Genomic DNA, 23,480 nt, shown 5'->3' with positions numbered 1-23,480 from the left:
TTTTCATATATAATAAACAGGAAGTCGTGGGTGACATGTCAGAAAGGTAAACCATTTTCATATGTAATAAACAAGAAGTCGTGGTGACATGTCAGAAAGGTAAACCATTTTCATATGTAATAAACAAGAAGTCGTGGTGACATGTCAGAAAGGTAAACTTTCATTTTCATACATGTCATAAACTGTTTTCATATAATAAACAAGAAGTCGCGGTGACATGTCAGAAAGGTAAACTGTTTACATATATGTAATAAACAGGAAGTCGCGTGACATGTCAGAAAGGTAAACTGTTTTCATATATAATAAACAGGAAGTCGTGGTGACATGTCAGAAAGGTAAACTGTTTTCATATATAATAAACAGGAAGAAGTCGTGGTGGATTACATGTCAGAAAGGTAAACTGTTTTCATATATAATAAACAGGAAGTCGTGTGACATGTCAGAAAGGTAAACTGTTTTCATATATAATAAACAAGAAGTCGCAGATGACATGTCAGAAAGGTAAACTGTTTTCATATATAATAAACAGGAAGTCGTGTGTGACATGTCAGAAAGGTAAACTGTTTTCATATATAATAAACAAGAAGTCGCAGTGACATGTCAGAAAGGTAAACTGTTTTCATATATAATAAACATGAAGTCGTGGTGACATGTCAGAAAGGTAAACTGTTTTCATATATAATAAACAGGAAAGTCGGTGACATGTCAGAAAGGTAAACTGTTTTCATATATAATAAACAGGAAGTCGTGGTGACATGTCAGAAAGGTAAACCATTTTCATATGTAATAAACAAGAAGTGTGGTGACATGTCAGAAAGGTAAACTGTTTTCATATATAATAAACAGGAAGTCGCGGTGACATGTCAGAAAGGTAAACTGTTTTCATATATAATAAACAAGAAGTCGTGGTGACATGTCAGAAAGGTAAACTATTTTCATATGTAATAAACAAGAAGTCGTGGTGACATGTCAGAAAGGTAAACTGTTTTCATATATAATAAACAGGAAGTTGTGTGACATGTCAGAAAGGTAAACTGTTTTCATATAAATAAACAAGAACTCGTGGTGACATGTCAGAAAGGTAAACTATTTTCATATATAATAAACAAGAAGTCGCGGTGACATGTCAGAAAGGTAAACTGTTTTCATATATAATAAACAAGAACTGCGGTGACATGTCAGAAAGGTAAACTGTTTTCATATATAATAAACAAGAAGTCGCGGTGACATGTCAGAAAGGTAAACTATTTTCATATGTAATAAACAAGAAGTCGCGGTGACATGTCAGAAAGGTAAACTGTTTTCATATATATATAAACAGGAAGTCGTGTGACATGTCAGAAAGGTAAACTATTTTCATATGTAATAAACAAGAAGTCGTGTGACATGTCAGAAAGGTAAACTGTTTACATATATAATAAACAAGAAGTCGTGTGACATGTTTCATTCACTTTTGTTCAGGATTAATGTAAATGTAACTTTTTATCACTGGTAAATTAATTTCCTCTATGAAGTTAGAAGTTTGAGAATTGAAATAAATGATAACATTTTAAAACGCTCAACACGCTTATTATAAACTTATGCTTGAAGACAAAAATGTGTAACATTTATGTAATTGTTGGTTTAATGGATTACTTGAGGAACTTATCACCTGTCTGAGGTGAAGACAAAAATGTGTAACATTTATGTGTAATTGTAGGTTTAATGGATTACTTAAGGAATTTATCACCTTGATTCCTTTCAGATCCAAAGTGAATGTGAAAGAGAGAGAAAAGAACTTGAACAGAAGTTGATCTTGGAGCAAGAGTTGGAGTTGGAGTCGGTCAGGATGGAATTAAAGAGAGTTCAGTCAGAAGAAATCCTAGAGTTAACCCAGGTGATTGCTAAGCCTAACAGTTTTGTTTTTAAGGTGAACAAGTAACAAAATAACTTTTGATATTGAGTTGCATCATGACGAGTGAGCTCTTGAGATCTGTTAAAACTTAGATAAGTTAAATATTTCGAGAGGAAAACTAATTCTGTCTGTAATGTGGTCTAAATTTGTTTTCATTTTTAAGCTTGAAGGGACGTTTGAATGAAGTGAAAGTAATTACTGTCCTGTCATAATTTAATAATGAACCACTTGATCCAACAGGGGCTGCTGCTTAAAAGGAGGGGGGTCCCTGTGTGAGTTGAGATCTGACTGTAATTTCTACGTAGAACATCATTTTAGCTGTTGCTATCTTTATTAATAGTTCTAATTGTTTGTACAGTTTGTTTTGTATACTTGAAGTTCAGAAAATCTGTTTATCTTCCCCGGGCAACAACAACAACAACAAAACAGAATTTTTTCTCTGACACCAGAAGAAATGCAACCATTTCTGGTTAATTTGACGATTCTGAAAATTATGTTGAAAATTTCTAGTCATCTCTTGTTCATGAATCATGATAGATTTATTTAAATGTGAAAATAACTATTTATTCATTAAGAATTGCATTAAGTAATGTGTAACCTGCATGCTCTGATAAGTTTCTTTCATGTTCACAACATGAGCAACAGCAATCAGTTTCCCCATTGTTCAAAACTCATACTAATGTTTGATGAATCTATAAAAAAGTTTTCATTCTTTAGGGTTATGTTCAGTATCTAATTATTACATTAGTGCATCAACATTTGTAGAGAAATGCAGAGTGTCTTTTATGTTGTAGTGAGAAGGAGTACTTGGTGGTAACTTAAGTAAACTGAAATTCGTGTAGTTTATAAATTCCATAACTGTAAACTAGAACCAAGTTTGCTGGAGACAAGTCATGAATCGCAGCATTTAGTTCTCATTGTATGATCAACTGAGAATGTTGAGGGAATATAATTACTAAATGAAGATGGTTCATCGCCTTCTTCTGCTGTTTCCCAGCTCACTAGATGACCATCCCCATGAAGTACTAGTTTTATCACATATACAGTGTCTGAATATTTAATGTATTGTTTAGTTTTATCCAATTATCCAGATACATTAACAACAACAGTCAGTCAGTTGATGCTCTGTTGTAGAAATTAATTACAAGTGTCATGTATGCTCTTTCCTCATTCAGCTGTTGTGTCAAGACAGATGTGCTAACTGTACAACACACATGTTTTACACCCAAAGTAGTGGTAGCGAACCACCTTTACATTGTGTGTGATGCTTTACCTTCAGGAAAATGTAATATCTTTTCCACAGATCTAGAAGAAATTGTTTGGGTGATTTTTCACTTTGGAGTTTACTTCACCTGAAGGTAGCCACCATTTTAAAATTATTTTCTAAAAGCATATAAAAGATGGCATGTTTAAAAGCTAGATTGTAAAAATCAAAGTTTTGTACAGTTTGATTCTATCAAGAGAGAAAGGAAACTGGACCTTGTTACAAGTGTATATAGAGCAAGGTCAAGTTAGGGGTAACCGGGGTAGAGATATTTGATTCTAACCCTTTTAAGGTCATTTGAAAGACTTCTAGAATGTTCAAACAACTGAGCATGTGAGAGTTTTTATTATTCCAAGGTGAGGAGGGTAATGAAGTCAAAGTAGTGCAGTTTTCTAAAATTATATCGAGAGTCAATAGCATGTATGAAACTTAATACCAATACAATCAAAGTTTGAATTTATCAAAAATGTATGTCTTTTTCTCAATAAACTGTCTGAGTAAACATAATTTCATAACATAAATTGGTTGTACTGAGTTGATTGTATGGTATTTCACACAGTGCTGATAAAGTATTGAGAGATACAGAGGTGAAGCGTAAGTTGTGACATCATCAACTTACTTGAGTTTTATCCAGCAGCAAGCATGATGTTATCTGATTCTTTAATATCTACTGGTAGAGATTTTACCAGAATAGAGTTTATTATAAGAAGCTTTAAATACCTTCTAGAAAGCAAACAGTTCACTAAAGAACAAACTGTACCACATAGGTAGACAGTTCACTAAAGAACAAGCTGTACCAGATGGCTACACAGTCCACTAAAGAACAAGCTGTACCAGATGGCTACACAGTCCACTAAAGAACAAGCTGTACCACATAGCTAGACAGTTCACTAAAGAACAAACTGTACCACAAAGCTACACAGTTCACTAAAGAACAAACTGTACCACATAGCTAGACAGCTTACTAAAGAACAAACTCTACCAGATGGCTACACAGTCCACTAAAGAACAAACTGTACCAGATGGCTACACAGTTCACTAAAGAACAAACTGTACCACATAGCTAGACAGTTCACTAAAGAACAAACTGTACCAGATGGCTACACAGTCCACTAAAGAACAAACTGTACCACAAAGCTACACAGTTCACTAAAGAACAAACTGTACCACATAGCTAGACAGCTTACTAAAGAACAAACTCTACCAGATGGCTACACAGTCCACTAAAGAACAAACTGTACCAGATGGCTACACAGTTCACTAAAGAACAAACTGTACCACATAGCTAGACAGTTCACTAAAGAACAAACTGTACCAGATGGCTACACAGTCCACTAAAGAACAAGCTGTACCAGATGGCTACACAGTTCACTAAAGAACAAACTGTACCACATAGCTAGACAGTTTACTACAGAACAAACTCTACCAGATGGCTACTCAGTCCACAAAAGAATAAACTGTACCATATAGCTAGAAAGTTTACTAAAGAACAAACTCTACCAGATGGCTACTCAGTCCACTAAAGAACAAACTCTACCAGATGGCTACTCAGTCCACTAAAGAACAAACTGTACCAGATGGCTACACAGTTCACTAAAGAACAAGCTGTACCAGATGGCTACACAGTTCACTAAAGAACAAACTGTACCAGATGGCTACACAGTCCACTAAACAGCAAGCTGTACCAGATGGCTACACAGTCCACTAAAGAACAAACTGTACCAGATGGCTACACAGTTTACTAAAGAACAAACTGTACCACATAGCTAGACAGTTTACTAAAGAACAAACTGTACCACATAGCTAGACAGTTTACTAAAGAACAAACTGTACCACATAGCTAGACAGTTCACTAAAGAACAAACTGTACCAGATGGCTACACAGTCCACTAAAGAACAAGCTGTACCAGATGGCTACACAGTTCACTAAAGAACAAACTGTACCACATAGCTAGACAGTTTACTACAGAACAAACTCTACCAGATGGCTACTCAGTCCACAAAAGAATAAACTGTACCATATAGCTAGAAAGTTTACTAAAGAACAAACTCTACCAGATGGCTACTCAGTCCACTAAAGAACAAACTCTACCAGATGGCTACTCAGTCCACTAAAGAACAAACTGTACCAGATGGCTACACAGTTCACTAAAGAACAAGCTGTACCAGATGGCTACACAGTTCACTAAAGAACAAACTGTACCACATAGCTAGACAGCTTACTAAAGAACAAACTCTACCAGATGGCTACACAGTCCACTAAAGAACAAACTGTACCAGATGGCTACACAGTTCACTAAAGAACAAGCTGTACCACATAGCTAGAAAGTTTACTAAAGAACAAACTCTACCAGATGGCTACTCAGTCCACTAAAGAACAAACTGTACCAGATGGCTACACAGTTCACTAAAGAACAAACTGTACCAGATGGCTACACAGTTCACTAAAGAACAAGCTGTACCAGATGGCTACACAGTTCACTAAAGAACAAACTCTACCAGATGGCTACACAGTCCACTAAACAGCAAGCTGTACCAGATGGCTACACAGTCCACTAAAGAACAAACTGTACCAGATGGCTACACAGTTTACTAAAGAACAAACTGTACCACATAGCTAGACAGTTTACTAAAGAACAAACTGTACCACATAGCTAGACAGTTTACTAAAGAACAAACTGTACCACATAGCTAGACAGTTTACTAAAGAACAAACTCTACCAGATGGCTACACAGTTCACTATTACAGCTACTGTAATAACTAACCTGTTTTTCACTATTACAGCTACTGTAATAACCAACCTGTTTTTCACTATTACAGCTACTGTAATAACTAACTTCTATATTTATATATATGTAAAAACAGCTAGTATTGGTAGAGAAAATTTTTTTTATGTAGAGGAGCGAACAACGTTTTGATCTTCTTTGGTCATCGCCAGGTTTACAAAGAAAGAAAGAGGTAACTGACCGATAGCTGACCACATGTTTGAAGGGGGAGAAAAAAGTAGAAAATGGAAACCAGATTCAAAGAACACAAAATGTCACCTTCACACATGAACACTGCAAATCAAATAAACACAACATAACCATAGAAAACTCCCAAATACTAAATAAAGAAACAAACATAAACAAATGCAAAATTTAAAAAAGCCTTACTTATACAACAACTCAAGCCCAAAATAAACCAATACAAAAGAACACCTTTAGACCTATATTAATAAATATAATCAAACATCTAAGCACACCTTCTACATTCCTACACTCAGTTACACAACCTCCTTCAAACATGTGGTCAGCTATCGGTCAGTTGCCTCTTTCTTTCTTTGTGAATCTGACAATGAATGAAGGTTGTCTAAACGTTGTATGCTCCTCTACATAAAAATTTTCTCAACTCAAACCGACCGTTTTTAGATATATTTTTTTTTCTACAAGTGGGTTTTCTTGTCATCACAGGTTATGATAACTAACCTGTTTGTCATTATTACAGCTACTGTAATAACTAACCTGTTTTTCACTATTACAGCTACTGTAATAACCAACCTGTATCACACTGTTACAGGCTTTGAATAAGAAAGATGCTCAGATTGAGGTCCTTTATGAAGAGAAACAGTCTCTTGAAGAGGTTTTGACAGAAAGGTTTCAACATGATAGAACAACTCTAGTTCAGGAGCTGGAGAAGGAATACCAAGACCGTGAGAAGAAGTCTGTTGAGTGGGCTCTCCAAGAAGCCCACAAGAACCACCAGGAGCAACTGGAAGGTAAGGATTGGTTTACTTGCTCCAGACGATTGAACCAAGGTTGAACTTTTGCATGAATGTTTTTTTTTTGTTTTGTTGTAGTCTAAACAATTGTAATTACTGTTGACTAACTGACTTCTTTCTGATCTGTTCCTTCCAAATCAGATATCCTGTCTTAATATTAATATGTGAAACAGACTAAAAACTTGTTTAAAGGTATCGTTAAAACCATCTAGTTATTTAACTCTCTGCTAAAGATGGATGATCGTAACTTGTAGTGTTATTCTGATGTAAAGTTACTTTTCAACATCTCAGTTTCTTAAGATTAAGATATGTAATTTTTGAATACACATAAGATATAACCACATTCCACGAGAGAGTATTTTTGTAGCTTAAGTTTGACCAAACCTTTAGAGAGCTAATCTTAAAATAAAAGAACAAAAGTATATTGCAATTCCTTTTTAAATTTCTCAAAATTGAAGAAATAGTATAGTTCTCGAGAACATGTTGTGTGCTAGTTCTCGGGAACATGTGTGCTGTCTTTTACACAGCTTGCAATTCTTACTTGCCTAACTGTAGTTTTAATGTTAGTGTAATGTTCACTGTCTCTGTTCATTAGATGAACATTGACTTGTTTGAGATTTGAAATGTCAGATACTGATGTTTTGTTAATAGATATAAAGAGGCAGTACCATGGTGATCTGTTTCTGTCTTATGTACAATATATTTGTGTATTATAACTCAAATTGTCTTTGAAAATTCTACACTTAGAACCCTCTAAGTCACAAGGTAATATGTTTTTCTACAAGAAATATTGTGAAAGAACATTGTTGATACATATTTATCTACTGTTAACCCAAGACTGGGACAGAGTTAGTAATATTAAACTGTTACCACAGTGTCTCTAGAAAATTAATACCACTGTAAGAAAACCTTTAATGAGTTTATTTAACTGTCTTTAGAGTTCAGAGGGAAGGGAACAACACATGGAGATGTTTCAGGAAGAGATTACAAAGACAGTCGAGGAAAATGGAAAAACAAACTTGTTCAGTTGAGGGTAAGTTTCAGTTTTAAGATATTTTTTATAAGAGTTGATACAATCATACTTGTAACTGGTATTGTACAACACAGGTTGCTGGAATGTGGAACGTCAGCTTGTAATAACGTGTTCATTGTAAAATGTAAAATAAAGGGTTCCTTCTTTCATGACAATGTTATGTAGTAGTTTAGTTTTTATGAAATTTAATAATGTGATCCTTCAGTTGTACTTATTTTTGAAACAAAGCTTTGCATGTGATTTGGTGTCATTTATTGTTTAAACGTGCAAGAGATTTGAATCCCAAAATTTGAGTTACTAGATCTAATATTTTAGTTTCTGGCAAGTTTGGTTTTGCATCAAGTTTTGCAATGTAATGGCTTGCTTCAGTAAAGCTGAGAGGAAAATAGGCAATATTTATATCAGAAAGTCACTGTAAACTCAAAGCTAAAAGATGTTTCCACAGCTACAATTTGGACAAAATATGGCTATTGTTGCAAACATAAAAATTAATTTCAATTTATAAAATGAGGTGTTCAAGCATGCTTGATTTGAGATCTGTGGGTCACAGGTTCCAGTGGTGGTCAGTAAGCTTGATTTGAGATCTGTGGGTCACAGGTTCCAGTGGTGGTCAGTAAGCTTGATTTGAGATCTGTGGGTCACAGGTTTGAATCCCATCATCTAATGTGCTCTCTCTGCAAGATGTAATGGTCAGTCTCAATTTTGCTGGTAAAAGTAGCCCAATAATTGGTGATGGATGTATTTACTAGCTGCCTTCCATCTAGTTTATCACTTCTAAATTAGGAACAGTTAGTGCAGAAATTCCTTGGGTAACTTTTGTTCAATAAACGAACAAACTTAAAACTAGAGTTTTATGTATAATCATGAAGGCTCTGTATATAAAATATTTATCTAAATTTATTAACAATTATAGTTTTCAATCTTTGGATTATTTATTTTAGGAAGAAATGGATTCTGAATGTAAAAGGGAATTGGAAGACAAACATATTTTGTGGGAGAAACAGAAAGAGGAAGAGATAAAAGCATTGCAAGGATGGCTGGACCAAGTCCATAAGAGTGAACTGGAATCACTTCGCTCTAGATTTAGATTGGCTATGAGCACAACAACAATGGAGAGGTCCCCTTCTGACTCAAGTCTTGAAAAGAGTCATGTCCAGGTAGTTTCTGAGATTATTTCACATGACATCCCAGATGTTGTGTATCCATACATATGGTTCCTCACTACACCAGTTACTTCAGTTCCATGTACAGTTTCTCTAAAAATAATGACCCCAGAGCATCAGGAACTTCTCATCCATTTTCATCGTTTCTGATTATAAAGGATATTCTCCAGATCATCCTGAAATTGGTGATTATTGGTGCCCTTGAAAACTGAGTTCTCCAAGGACATACTTGTTACAACTTTGTAGGATTCCTGTCTAAAAGTAACCCAACACAATAGATCCAATTCTAAGTTGATTTCTCAGTAAATTCTCTTTTAAAGATCTGTCTCACATCAGTTTAGACAATGGCTTGTAGCATTTCTAGCCTGACATGTGTTTTAGTTTGTAAATAAAACTGATTGATTGGGGCATAGGACAGGTAGATTGTTCAGTGCCTGTCCTGTGAAAGTGTGCTTTTTAGGGGATTTCCCATTTACCTCACATCAAACTTCCTAGCAGTTTTGGATTTTCTGATCCCATCTGCTTGATGATCTTGTTAATGGGAGCGTTCACTGTGACATATTTTGTATTAACACTGTCGGCGTGCTTCTTGTCATCAAGCTTACCCGTTGACATCGTCCTGACCTCTGATGTCATTCATCTTGACCTTTCCTTGAAGCAACAATCACTAAAATTACCATTAACTACCAATATTATCAAAAATTTAACATCTCTTTGTGCAGGTTAAAGGAAACAATACTGTCCCTGAAGTTTAGGAAGGTGTAACATATTTCTTTAAAAACTAAATAATACTGTCCCTGAATACCTCCGTTTAGGAATGTGTAAGATCATTCTTTAAAAACTAAATAATACTGTCCCTGAAGTTTAGGAAGGTGTAAGATCTTTCTTTAAAACTAAATAATACTGTCCCTGAATACCTCAGTTTAGGAAGGTGTAAGATCTTTCTTTAAAACTAAATAATACTGTCCCTGAATACCTCAGTTTAGGAAGGTGTAAGATCTTTCTTTAAAAACTAAATAATACTGTCCCTGAAGTTTAGGAAGGTGTAAGATCATTCTTTAAAACTAAATAATATTGTCCCTGAATACCTCAGTTTAGGAAGGTGTGAGATCTTTCATTAAAAACTAAATAATACTGTCCCTGAATAACTCAGTTTAGGAAGGTGTAAGATCTTTCTTTAAAAACTAAATAATACTGTTCCTGAATACCTCAGTTTAGGAAGGTGTAAGATCTTTCTTTAAAAACTAAATAATACTGTTCCTGAATACCTCAGTTTAGGAAGGTGTAAGATCTTTCTTTAAAAACTAAATAATACTGTTCCTGAATACCTCAGTTTAGGAAGGTGTAAGATCATTCTTTAAAACTAAATAATATTGTCCCTGAATACCTCAGTTTAGGAAGGTGTAAGATCTTTCTTTAAAAACTAAATAATACTGTTCCTGAATACCTCAGTTTAGGAAGGTGTAAGATCTTTCTTAAAAAATCGTAATGAGGAAGTACAGAGGATGAGTTTCATTTAAAGCTGCTAATATTCAAAACTTGAGAGAAATTGTTCCACTATATCCTTGGTTTGTTGTTTCTTCCCTAGAAAGACGAGACAGAACTTAATACATGTGAAGGAATTCTTACAAACCTTCAGCACCAGGTCGAAATTGATAAGGAACAACTCCTTGCAGAAGCAAGAGAGACAGAAAAACAGATATGGGAGACAAAACTGCAGTCAACTGTGGAAGAACTTGCTGATAAATATGAAAACCAGATGGCAGAACTTGCAGCGAGGCTCAGCAGAGAACATAAGGATCACTGTGAAGGCCTAAAAGCTAGAATACATGCAGAAAAGCAGGTACGTTTTGTATAGGGTTTTAACATTATAATATGTAGCTATAGATGTAATTTGACTCAATACCACTTATTGTACTTTAAATGTTTTGTGTCATCACAGGGATTTGTTTTTGAGGTCACTGTAAGTGACTTTTCAGGTTTCTTTTTCTTAAACTTCCACTGTGTCTACAAACACGCTTAACTTATTGTTCCCTCTGCTTGTTAAGATATTTTTGTGTTGTTCATATTGTTTTCTGGTTTTAAGGTGATATTTTGAACCACAACATAAGAGAATAAATGTATTACTGTTACACTAGTGCAGCATGTCCTGAGATTAATGTGTTTTGTATATAAACTTTGTATCTCTCAGGTAACATTTAATCAGGCAGTGGAACAAGTCAGTAGGGAAAAAGATTATATTGTGGAATCTCTGCAGAAAGAGAAAGCAGAACTAGTTATGCAGCTACGGCAAGAAAAAGGTAACGCTTGAACAGCATAAGTGTACTTATGTGTGAATTTTGTGTCCTGAGAACCTCAGTTAATAATAATGTAAGTGTACTTATGTGTGAATTTTGTATCCTGAGAACCTCAGTTAATAATAATGTAAGTGTACTTATGTGTGAATTTTGTGTCCTGAGAACCTCAGTTAATAATAATGTAAGTGTACTTATGTGTGAATTTTGTGTCCTGGGGACCCTAGATAATAACAACATAAATGTACTTATGTGTGAATTTCGTGTCCTGAGAACCCTAGATAATAGCAACATAAGTGTACTTATGAGTGAATTTCGTGTCCTGGGAACCCTAGATAATAACAACATAAGTGTACTTATGTGTGAATTTTGTGTCCTGAGAACCTCAGTTAAGAACAATGTAAGTGTGCTTATGTGTGAATTTTGCATCCTGGAAACCCTAGACAATAAACAAATTAAACTTACAAGGGGGGGATACAAAGATACAGTTTTCAGGTTAATGGTCAAGCAGTTTCACTTATTTTAATTTTTAGTAGAACTTGGGGAACTGAATTATTCTCTAGACAATAAACAAATTAAACTTACAAGGGGGGGATACAAAGATACAGTTTTCAGGTTAATGGTCAAGCAGTTTCACTTATTTTAATTTTTAGTAGAACTTGGGGAACTGAATTATTCTCTAGAGTAGTCAAGACTTGTATGAATGCAGTTCAACATTAATGGTTAGCAGTTATCTATTATGTATTAGAAACTACATACCACATGTTACCAACTGCCTACTACATATTAGAAACTACATACCACATCTTACCAACTACCTAATATGTATTAGAAACTATGTACAACATGTTACCAACTTCCTACTACATGCTAGAAACTACTTATTACGTTACCATATACTCGCTACATATTACCAACTGCTTGCTACCTATTACATCTTCCACCTGTAGCAAAAGTAAACTTATTACCATCTTCACAAAAAATATCAAGCACCAGTTTAGTGACTGACTCGAGACACCCGTGCTTACTGACTCGAGACACCTGTGCTTACTGACTCGAGACACCTGTGCTTACTGACTCGAGACACCCGTGCTAACTGGCTCGAGACACCGTGCTTACTGACTCGAGACACCCGTGCTAACTGGCTCGAGACACCGTGCTAAATGACTCGAGACACCCGTGCTTACTGACTCGAGACACCTGTGCTTACTGACTCGAGACACCCGTGCTTACTGATTCGAGACACCCGTGCTTACTGACTCAAGACATCCTTGCTACATTGTCTCTTCAAGTCTACCAATGTTGTTTCACTATCTATGTTTCAGTTTAATATATATTTAGAAATGCACGTAATGTATATTGTTAAATGTGTGACTATTTCATCTCATTTAAACTTAACAAGGTGCTTTCTGCTTATACTGTAAGATGCTTCTCAAAGATTAACGTGTTTATGTTTTCTGGTTTTAATTAAAGAAAGGCTAGAAAGTATAGTTCAAGAAAGACTTGATGTTACGTCTGGTGAAGGACAGCTACCAGAAAAAGAGAATAGGTAAGAATGAGCCAATAGGTTAATATGTTTACTTATTAATAACATTTTTAACACAAAACTCTCACATTGTACAAAATATTAGTTGTTTTCAATTTGACAGTCCAGTAAGAGGTGCGAAACTCACTACTAGCCTGCACTATGATATCCACAGGAGTGTTTGCTCTTACTCCAGTGTGGGTCAGTGGTAAGTTTGTGGACTAGCAATGTTAAAATCCAAGGTTAGATTCCCCTTAGTGAATGTATAACCTATAGTGTAGTTAAACTGTACAAAATACTTCCCTGGTGGGCCAGTAATAAGTTTACAGATTTACAACAATACAATCTAGGGTTCAGTTTTCAGTGGTGGACAGAGTGCAGCTACCCTGCTGTGTAGTAAACAAACTTACAGAACAAGTGTAGTTAAAGAACAACTATATTAGGGCAAACTCTCAGTGCAGTATATAAATTTAGAACAAGACAACAAATAGAGGTTGATTCTTTTTCACCATTACCACGTCAACTGTGGACATTATATTTTGATTACAGTTGTTGTTTTTTTTAAATAAATTGTCATATAAAGAAAGTTTGGCAGGAATTACAATGCTGCTTTATTCTTGTAGACATTTTAAATGATATAAAGTGAAAATTCATCCATGGTGTAATTTTGTATAAAAAGGAATTGCAACTGTGTTTTATTTTTTACAAGAATTAAATACAACATGTGGAACTTACAGAATCATTATACTTTGTATTACAACTAAACAAAACTGTTGTACTAACTAGTACTGATAGATCTAACTTGAAGTTGTGTGATGTTTTATATTACAATACAGATTCATGTTACACACAAACAAAGCTGTTGTACTTTCTAGTACTGATAGATCTAACTTGAGGTTATGTGATGTTTTATATTACAATACAGATTCATGTTACACACAAACAAAGCTGTTGTACTTTCTAGTACTGATAGATCTAACTTGAGGTTATATGATGTTTTATATTACAATACAGATCCATGTTACACACAAACAAAGCTGTTGTACTTTCTAGTACTGATAGATCTAACTTGAAGTTGTGTGATGTTTTATATTACTATACAGATTCATGTTACACACAAACAAAGCTGTTGTACTAACTAGTACTGATAGATCTAACATGAAGTTATGTGATGTTTTATATTACTATACAGATCATGTTACACACAAACAAAGCTGTTGTACTAACTAATACTGATAGATCTAACTTGAAGTTATGTGATGTTTGATATTACTATACAGATCATGTTACACACAAACAAAGCTGTTGTACTAACTAGTACTGATAGATCTAACTTGAAGTTGTGTGATGTTTTATATTACTGTACAGATCATGTTACACACAAACAAAGCTGTTGTACTAACTAGTACTGATAGATCTAACTTGAAGTTATGTGATGTTTTATATTACAATACAGATCATGTTACACACAAACAAAGCTGTTGTACTAACTAGTACTGATAGATCTAACTTGTAGTTATGTGATGTTTATATTACTATACAGATCATGTTACACACAAACAAAGCTGTTGTACTAACTAGTACTGATAGATCTAACTTGTAGTTATATGATGTTTTATATTACCATACAGATCATGTTACACACAAACAAAGCTGTTGTACTAACTAGTACTGATAGATCTAACTTGTAGTTATGTGATGTTTTACTAGGTGTATATTTAAAGTACTGTCCTAAGATGTTATTCCTAAACTACTGTTTAACTTTACATCATACAGGATACGTATAGTAAATTATATGTATACACATATATATACACACGTATACATATCGTACAGGATACATACAACAAATTATATGTATAGATTCTACAGGATACGTACAACAAATTATATATATTGTATAGGATACATACAACAAATTATGTGTGTGTGTATGTATATATATATATCGTGAGGATATGTACAATAAATTATATGTATATATTCTAGATAATACACAAACTATATGTATAGATCTTGCAGAATACATAACAATAAACTACATGTATACACACACTCTTTAGAATATGTACAACACATGACACATGGCACATAATTTTAATATAACTCTGTATTTAAACCATCATTGGTTAACATTGTTTTAAAAATGTTAAATTCTTTGCTGTTTCTCTATTTACTTTCTATTGTTGCATGTTTGATTTATACAATATTTAAGAATCACATACAGGGAAGAAAAAATGAAATTCCAGAATGAACTTTTAGAAACAAGAACGAGATTTTCTGAAAGTAGACACGTACAACAATGGGATGTTGTTACCGGTGCATCATCCACGTTGTAAGTATTCGGGACTAAACTATTTGTCAGATGCACAGTTTTTTAAAGCATTAGATTTCTTTTTCTTGTTTTCTGCTACTGCCAGTAATTCTGAAATAGCTATCAAACTTATAACCAGTCGTCTAATTATCTTTAAATATACACTTCTTCTGTAGGGATATGTTTTAGTTTTACCAAATGTTATAGAAACTAGTACACTGAATTCCTCATAAAAACTTTAGATTGGATAGACATAAGGATAGGTCCCTTTGGTACCATGTTGTGCAGTCTGTAGAAATAGGTCCCTTTGGTACCATGTACATTCTTTAAAGATAGGTTTCTATGGTACCATGTTGTACAGTCTGTAAAGATAGATCCCTTTGGTACCATCTTGTACAGTCTGTAAAGATAGATCCCTTTGGTACCATCTTGTACAGTCTGTAAAGATAGATCCCTTTGGTACCATCTTATACAGTCTGTAAAAATAGGTCCCTTTGGTACCATGTTGTACAGTCTGTAAAGATAGGTCCCTTTGGTACCATGAACATTCTTTAAATATAGGTTTCTATGGTACCATTTTGTACAGTCTGTAAAGATAGGTCCCTTTGGTACCATATTGTTAAGTCTATAAAGACTTTGGTACCATGTTGTACATTATTTAATGATGGAAGGTTAGCATGTTATACATTATTTAATGATGGAATGTTACCATGTTGTAAATTTTTAATAATAGAAGGTTACCATGTTGTACATTCTTTAATGACAGAAGGTTACCAGGTTGTACATTATTGTACTGTAAGGTTTTAAGTGTTTGAATTTTTTTTTCTTTTATTAAACTTTAATTATGGATAAAAAGTAATTGTTATATCTTAGATAAACTGTCTCAGAGTTATGTCTCTAAACTAATTTTTATTAACTGCAGAGAAGCTGTATTGGAAGAAACAGCAAGTGAAAACCAGGCCTGGACTGGGACAAAATCACTACATGTGAGTGTGTGAAATTTTGTAGATTTCTGTTCACATAACTGTTTTTACTTAGACCATGCACTTTATTGACATATCCATTCATCTAAAGCTCCACTGTGCATACATACTCTTGTAACTACATTTAGCTAATACTACTTTCATTAGGTTTCTCTCACCTTTTGTTTTGATTTTGTAAGTAGTTCTATTGAAATACAATGGAACATTGCAAAGAAACATTAGTGTACAGTGTAACATTGTAAGGCAACATTAGTATACAATAGAACATTGTAAAGAAACGTTCCTGTACAATGGAACGTTGTAAAGAAACGTTCCTGTACAATGGAACGTTGTAAAGAAACGTTAGTGTACAATGGAACGTTGTAAAGAAACATTAGTGTACAATGGAACGTTGTAAAGAAACATTACTGTACAATGGAATGTTGTAAAGAAACATTAGTGTACAGTGTAACATTGTAAGGCAACATTAGTATTCAATGGAATGCTATAAGGAAATGTTAGTATACAATGGAACACTGTAAGGAAACGTTAGTATACAATGGAACGCTGTAAGGAAACGTTAGTATACAATGGAACGCTGTAAGGAAACGTTAGTATACAATGGAACGCTGTAAGGAAACGTTAGTATACAATGGAACGCTGTAAGGAAACGTTAGTATACAATGGAACGCTGTAAGGAAACGTTAGTATACAATGGAACGCTATAAGGAAATGTTAGTATACAATGGAATGCTATAAGGAAATGTTAGTATACAATGGAATGCTCTAAGGAAACGTTAGTGTACAATGGAACGCTATAAGGAAATGTTAGTATACAATGGAACGCTATAAGGAAATGTTAGTATACAATGGAATGCTATAAGGAAATGTTAGTATACAATGGAATGCTCTAAGGAAACGTTAGTGTACAATGGAACGCTATAAGGAAATGTTAGTATACAATGGAACACTGTAAGGAAACGTTAGTATACAATGGAACGCTGTAAGGAAACGTTAGTATACAATGGAACGCTGTTAGGAAACGTTAGTATACAATGGAATGCTCTAAGGAAACGTTAGTATACAATGGAATGCTATAAGGAAATGTTAGTATACAATGGAACATTGTAAGGAAACAATAGTATGCTATGAAACATTAGCTCTTTGTTGTAAGTTTTCTTTTTAGTTGTGACCACATTGTACACCCTGAGTCTGTGAATACATTATAAGAATGATTCTGAGGGACAGACAACAGCAGCTAAAGCATTGATGATGGGTGTATGTGACTCGCTATCTTTCCTCTAGTATATCAGCTCAAAATTAAGAACCAGTAGTGCAGATAGCTCCTGAATAGCTTTCCACAAATATCTGAAAAAAGACCAATAAATCCAAAACTGTTCAGTCATCACCCTGATTCAGTAGACAGACTAAGTCTTCATCCTGATTCATAAGTCTAAAACTGCATAGAGCTATCACATTTTTAAAGAGAATGTTCAATAAGGCTCCTGAGATAACTGTTGATATTGTAACTGTAATGCAATAACTATTACCACCAGTAAAGTATTATCACACATACCATTCTACCAGACAGAGAGTTCTGTAACATTAGGTAAGAGCAACTGGTCCCTTTTTCTTAAGAGAATTATTATTCTTAGATGTGAAATTTCTAAGTAAATGTGATTTTCAAACATACTTCAGTTGGATCACATTTAAAACTAATAGCAAAACTAAATCTTTGCTTAGGATGTTATTGTATTTCCTTCACCATCTGTGAAACTGTAAAACAATGTTGTTGTATTTCCTTCACCATCTGTGAAACTGTAAAACAATGTTGTTGTATTTCCTTCACCATCTATGAAACTGTAAAACAATATCTCATAAGATTATCAACTCTATTATTTAAACAAGTTTCATTACAAACTTATTTATAATGCGTTTCCTTTGATCACAAGTAATTGTGTGAGGCATTCAGAGAAAGAAATCTTTCAAAATTTTAACATCCAAACTGGCTCTGGAAAAAAATTTAAAATGTGCCAGAGAAAATATTAATGTTTTGATTTCAGTGAAGTTTTACAAATTAAAAATAAACTTTGTTATGTATGACTACCCTCAGACTAAGAAGAAAAACCTTAATGGCTAATGAAGGCTTTACTCGCAAAGCAAAGTGACGTTGAGAAGAAAACATTTCTTATATTTTATATATGTATATATATAGGAGCAGATGAAACCAGCAGAAAGTCAAGCTCTAGGACACTTAGATAAAGTTTCAGTTCTAACGTAAGTATTGACTTCTTAAGCTCTAGGACACTTAGATAAAGTTTCAGTTCTAATGTAAGTATTGACTTCTCTTAAGGATGTGAGTAGAATTGTGAAAAACACAGGTGTTTTATAAATATAATAAACCACTTAACCCTTTCGTTGATGGGTCAAGGTTCAGAGGACATGTCATCACATTTATTGACTTGCATTCAAAATTTTGAATGTGTATGAGTAAGTTTGGTTTGAACGTATAGATTATAAACTTTAATGCTATATATGATTTAATTTGTTAATTTAAAAGTAAATATTGAAACAACACATAAATATATATTTTAGTGAGTCACATGATATGTTGAATGTAGCACTGTTTGAAATTAGATGTTTGTGGTGTCAAAATACCAAATCTGTAGTTTTGTACAAACCAGTACCTCAAATTACTAATAACAACAAGTTAGAATATAAAATAAGAACCTCATATCTTTTTATTCTGCTGAGATCTGATTCATGTACCGAGTCAGACACGGTGGATCTGTTCACCTCTTTCCAATTTTGGAAATGGTCTCTAATATACATTTACTTTACTATATTATATGTGAATAGCCAACCAAAAGCTTAGAATGTCTGTCTAATGTTTTAATCTGTTATAAGGTTACTACATTCGTTCAAACCAATATTTCAAGAAAGTAGGTCTTTATTCTGTTTGTAAAAACGGTTCACTTGGGTTGAGAAAATTTTTACGTAGAGGAGCGAACAACGTTTCGACCTTCTTCAGTCATCGTGAGGTTCACAAATAAATAAAGAGGTAACTGACCGGAAGTTGACCACATGTTTGGACGGGGTTGTGTAACTGAGTGTCGGAATGTATAGGGCGGTGTTAGATGTTTGAATATATAATTTTATGTTATTTATTATTTTTAATATAGGTATAAAGGCGTTCCTTTATATTGGTTTATTTTGGGTTTACGTTGTTGTATAAGTAAGGCTTCATTAATTTTGCATTTGTTTATGTTTGTTTCTTTATTTAGTATTTGAGTGTTTTCTATAGTTATGTTGTGTTTATTTGACTTGCAGTGTTCGAAAATGTGTGAAGGTGACTTTTTATGTTCTTTGAATCTGGTTTCCATTTTTCTACTTGTTTCTCCAATATAGAAGTCGTGGCAGTTATCACATTGTATTTTATAAATAATGTTGGTGTGGTGTTTGTCAGTGTAGTTTGTACATTGTATAGACCTCAGTTTTGTGCCTGGTTTTTGAATAAATTTGGTATTAACTGGAATGTCATATTTTGTCACTAGTTTTTGCCAAATGTTTGTTATTTGTCTGCTGTTGTCAGGAATATATGGTATACAGCAGTATATGGTTTCGTGATTTTTTGATTCGTGAGATATATTTACTTTTGTTGGTTGATTTTGCTTTCTGTCTAGGTGTGTGCGTATAATGTTTTCTACGATTTGTGGAGGAAACTTATTGATGTTGATGAAGTATTGTTTTATTTTGTCTAATTCATCGTTAATTTTATCTGGTGAGCATAGTTTTATGGCTGTGTTTATTTGGTTTCTTAGTATGTTGAGTTTTTGTTTTGTTTCATGTGCTGAGTCCCAAGGAATGTATAGTCCAGTATGGGTGATTTTTCGGTGGATTTCTGTTTTAAATTGTGTATCAGTTCTTGTATTTTTGAGATTAAGAAACGATATTTGATTGCTTTCTTCCTGTTCACATGTGAAGTTAATGTTGGGATGTATAGAGTTAATGTGATTGAAAAAATTAAGTGTGTGTTCTGTAGATGTGAACACTCATATGATCGTTAAGAAACTTAAACCAAAGATTTATCAATAGAAGAAATGACATCTATTTCATTCACCAATGTAGAAAGGAACAACTAACCTCTGATTTTGTAAAGGTAAAACTATCAAAACATTTTAATAAATACACGAACATTATCCAAAATTTACAGAAAAAACTACTTAAAGCCATGTTGAACACAAATACAAAGAACTACATGATTTACAAAAACAAAAAATGTACCTAGACCATCAACTGGCATGCTTCATTAAACCAGAGATTTACGGACTTGTACAATGAAACATAAACCAAATCAATACTAAGAACGACAGAGACAAAAAGATCTGCCACAACAAAAAACTGGAGAAACTAAGATACAAACAACAGAAAAGACACCATGACAAACCATTGACTAACCTCATAATTAACAGATCCGACCGACAATTAAACACAGACATCTACTTAACAAAGGACTCAACTTCACAATAGCACCAAGGTACATTCCAACCATAGAAATAAAAACATGTTTCGAAGATCTAGCTAGGAGACTTGTGATACTTTCTACAGAAAACAAAAACAAGGAAACAACCAAAAAACAACCAACAGAAAGAAGACAACTTAGATAATTTTATTGACATCCAACAGCCAAACTTCCCAGGTAAAATTAAAAATTTATATTTTTCAGAAACACCTAAAAACAACATCTGAAACGATTTTTTCAAAGAACTTTCTCACAAAACCATCAACATAATTTCACAAAACAGAAAACTAAAAAACAATCTTACAAAAAGAGACATTAATTACATTAAAAACTTAAAACAAGACAAATATATTAAAATTCTAAAAGCAGATAAAGGAAACACTATAGTCATAATGAATATGAATAAATACATCCAAAAAATGAATAACATCCTATCAGACATGAACAAATTTAAACCAATACACACAAATCCAACAAAGACACACGAGACGCAACTAAACAAATTACTACTACAAATGAAAAAAGCCAACACAATTTCACAAACACTTTATTCCTACCTACGAAAACCGACTCACGCACACAACAAATATACGGCATCCCCAACCCTCATAAACCAGATTATCCATTACGACCAATAATGTCCACATATGAATTGTTTAATTACAATCTTGGTAAATACATAGCATGGGCATTCTCCAAATATGTAACATCAGCCAGCTCATTCATCAAAGACTCTTTTAATTACAAGTCTAATCTAAATCAACTTAATCATAAAGCCTTAATGGCCAGTTTCAGTTACATCCCTCTTTACAGAAGTTCCAACCACTGAAGCCTGCAAGATAGCCTTAGAACTCTATATCCGAAACCCTAACCCAACTACAGACAGCAACCAATTAGCAACTATCATAGAATTCACCACGATAAAGACAAACTTCATGTTCAACAACCAAAACTATATACAAACAAATGGCCTGAGCATGGGCAACCCAGTATCACCAGTTCTAGCCAATATTTTTATGACACAAGTTGAAACACAAGCAATTAACACAGCATTACATCCACCACTATACTGGTACAGATATGTAGATGACACGGTTGCAGGATTCACATCTACAGAACACACACTTAATTTTTTCAATCACATTAACTCTATACATCCCAACATTACCTTCACATGTGAACAGGAAGAAAGCAATCAAATACCATTTCTTAACCTCAAAATTACAATAACTGACACACAATTCAAAAGAGAAATCCACCGAAAAATCACCCATACTCGACTATACATTCCTTGGACCTCAGCACATGAAACAAAACAAAAACTCAACATACTGAGAAACCAAATAAACACAGACATAAAACTATGTTCACCAGATAAAATTAACGATGAATTAGACAAAATAAAACAATACTTCATCAACCTCAATAAGTTTCTTCCACAAACCGTAGAAAACATTATACGCACACGCCTAGACAGAAAGCAAAATCAACCAACAAGAGTAAATATATCTCACGAATCAAAAAATCACTAAACCATATACTGCTGCATACCATATAATCCCGACATCAGCTGAACAATAACCAACACATTTGGCAAAAACTAGTGACAAAATATGACATTCCAGTTAATACCAAATTTATTCAAAAACCAGGCACAAAACTGAAGTCTATACAATGTACAAACTACACTGACAAACACCACACCAACATTATTTATAAAATACAATGTGATAACTGCCACAACTTCTATATTGGAGAAACAAGTAGAAAAATGGAAACCAGATTCAAAGAACATAAAAAGTCACCTTCACACGTTTTCGAACACTGCAAGTCAAATAAACACAACATAACCATAGAAAACACTCAAATACTAAATAAAGAAACAAACATAAACAAATGCAAAATTAATGAAGTCTTACTTATACAACAACGTAAACCCAAAATAAACCAATATAAAGGAACGCCTTTATACCTATATTAAAAATAATAAATAACATAAAATTATATATTCAAACATCTAACACCGCCCTATACATTCCGACACTCAGTTACACAACCCCGTCCAAACATGTGGTCAACTTCCGGTCAGTTACCTCTTTCTTTCTTTGTGAACCTGACGATGACCGAAGAAGGTCGAAACGTTGTTCATTCCTCTATGTAAAAAATTTTCTCAACCCAAACGAGTCGTTTTTAAAAATATATTTCTCTTCAAGTGTGTTTTCTCGACATCACTGATTATTAGGTCTTTAATCTGCTCCAAGATTCATATTTGTTTTAGACCTAACTACAGCTTAGTTAGTAAGTTAATAAGTTACAGTGGAGTTCTGTGGTGTCGGTGTAAGCTTAATAAATTATAGTGGAGTTCTATGGTGTGGTTACTTTTGGTTATTCCACTTTATTTGTAAAATCCAAAAAAAATTTTGTTTTGTATCTTCCATGCACGAAAGTTTGAAAGGTGTAGCAATCTATGTCCACCAACAACCAAGTTCAAAGGTCATAACTAGAAGAGATAATTGTTTGCTTTAGTTATTTATTTATTGTTTTATATTTTAAGAAATACAAGTTTAATAATTTATTTTTAAATAGTAATAATCTACATATATATATAATAATTGAGATAGGACTGTATATTGTAAAATATTACTCTACAAAGATAGCCATGACAGAGTAACTTTGTAAAGACTGATGGTCAGTTTTATATTACAGCCATGGCAGAGTCACTTTGTAAAGACTGATGGTCAGTTTTAT

At 33.6% G+C, this 23,480-nt stretch overlaps 1 protein-coding gene across 1 annotated transcript in view; it reads left to right on the top strand.

Moving 5' to 3' along the window:
• Positions 1-1,673: 1,673 nt before the first annotated feature.
• LOC143241742 (uncharacterized) overlaps positions 1,674-23,480 on the top strand; it is a 37,547-nt gene continuing 15,740 nt past the window's right edge. Inside the window, exons 1-10 of the mRNA XM_076484967.1 lie at positions 1,674-1,909; positions 6,718-6,916; positions 7,858-7,952; positions 8,894-9,109; positions 10,704-10,958; positions 11,307-11,415; positions 12,883-12,958; positions 15,162-15,269; positions 16,171-16,234; positions 18,426-18,487. Of these exons, the coding sequence (XP_076341082.1) occupies positions 1,829-1,909; positions 6,718-6,916; positions 7,858-7,952; positions 8,894-9,109; positions 10,704-10,958; positions 11,307-11,415; positions 12,883-12,958; positions 15,162-15,269; positions 16,171-16,234; positions 18,426-18,487 (1,265 nt within the window). The 5' untranslated portion in view covers positions 1,674-1,828. The remainder of the gene's footprint in view (positions 1,910-6,717; positions 6,917-7,857; positions 7,953-8,893; positions 9,110-10,703; positions 10,959-11,306; positions 11,416-12,882; positions 12,959-15,161; positions 15,270-16,170; positions 16,235-18,425; positions 18,488-23,480) is intronic.

The sequence above is a fragment of the Tachypleus tridentatus genome, unplaced genomic scaffold (genome assembly GCF_004210375.1).
Source record: "Tachypleus tridentatus isolate NWPU-2018 unplaced genomic scaffold, ASM421037v1 Hic_cluster_1, whole genome shotgun sequence".
Classification (NCBI taxonomy): Eukaryota; Metazoa; Arthropoda; class Merostomata; order Xiphosura; family Limulidae; genus Tachypleus; species Tachypleus tridentatus.
This window is presented reverse-complemented; position numbering and strand designations above follow the sequence as displayed.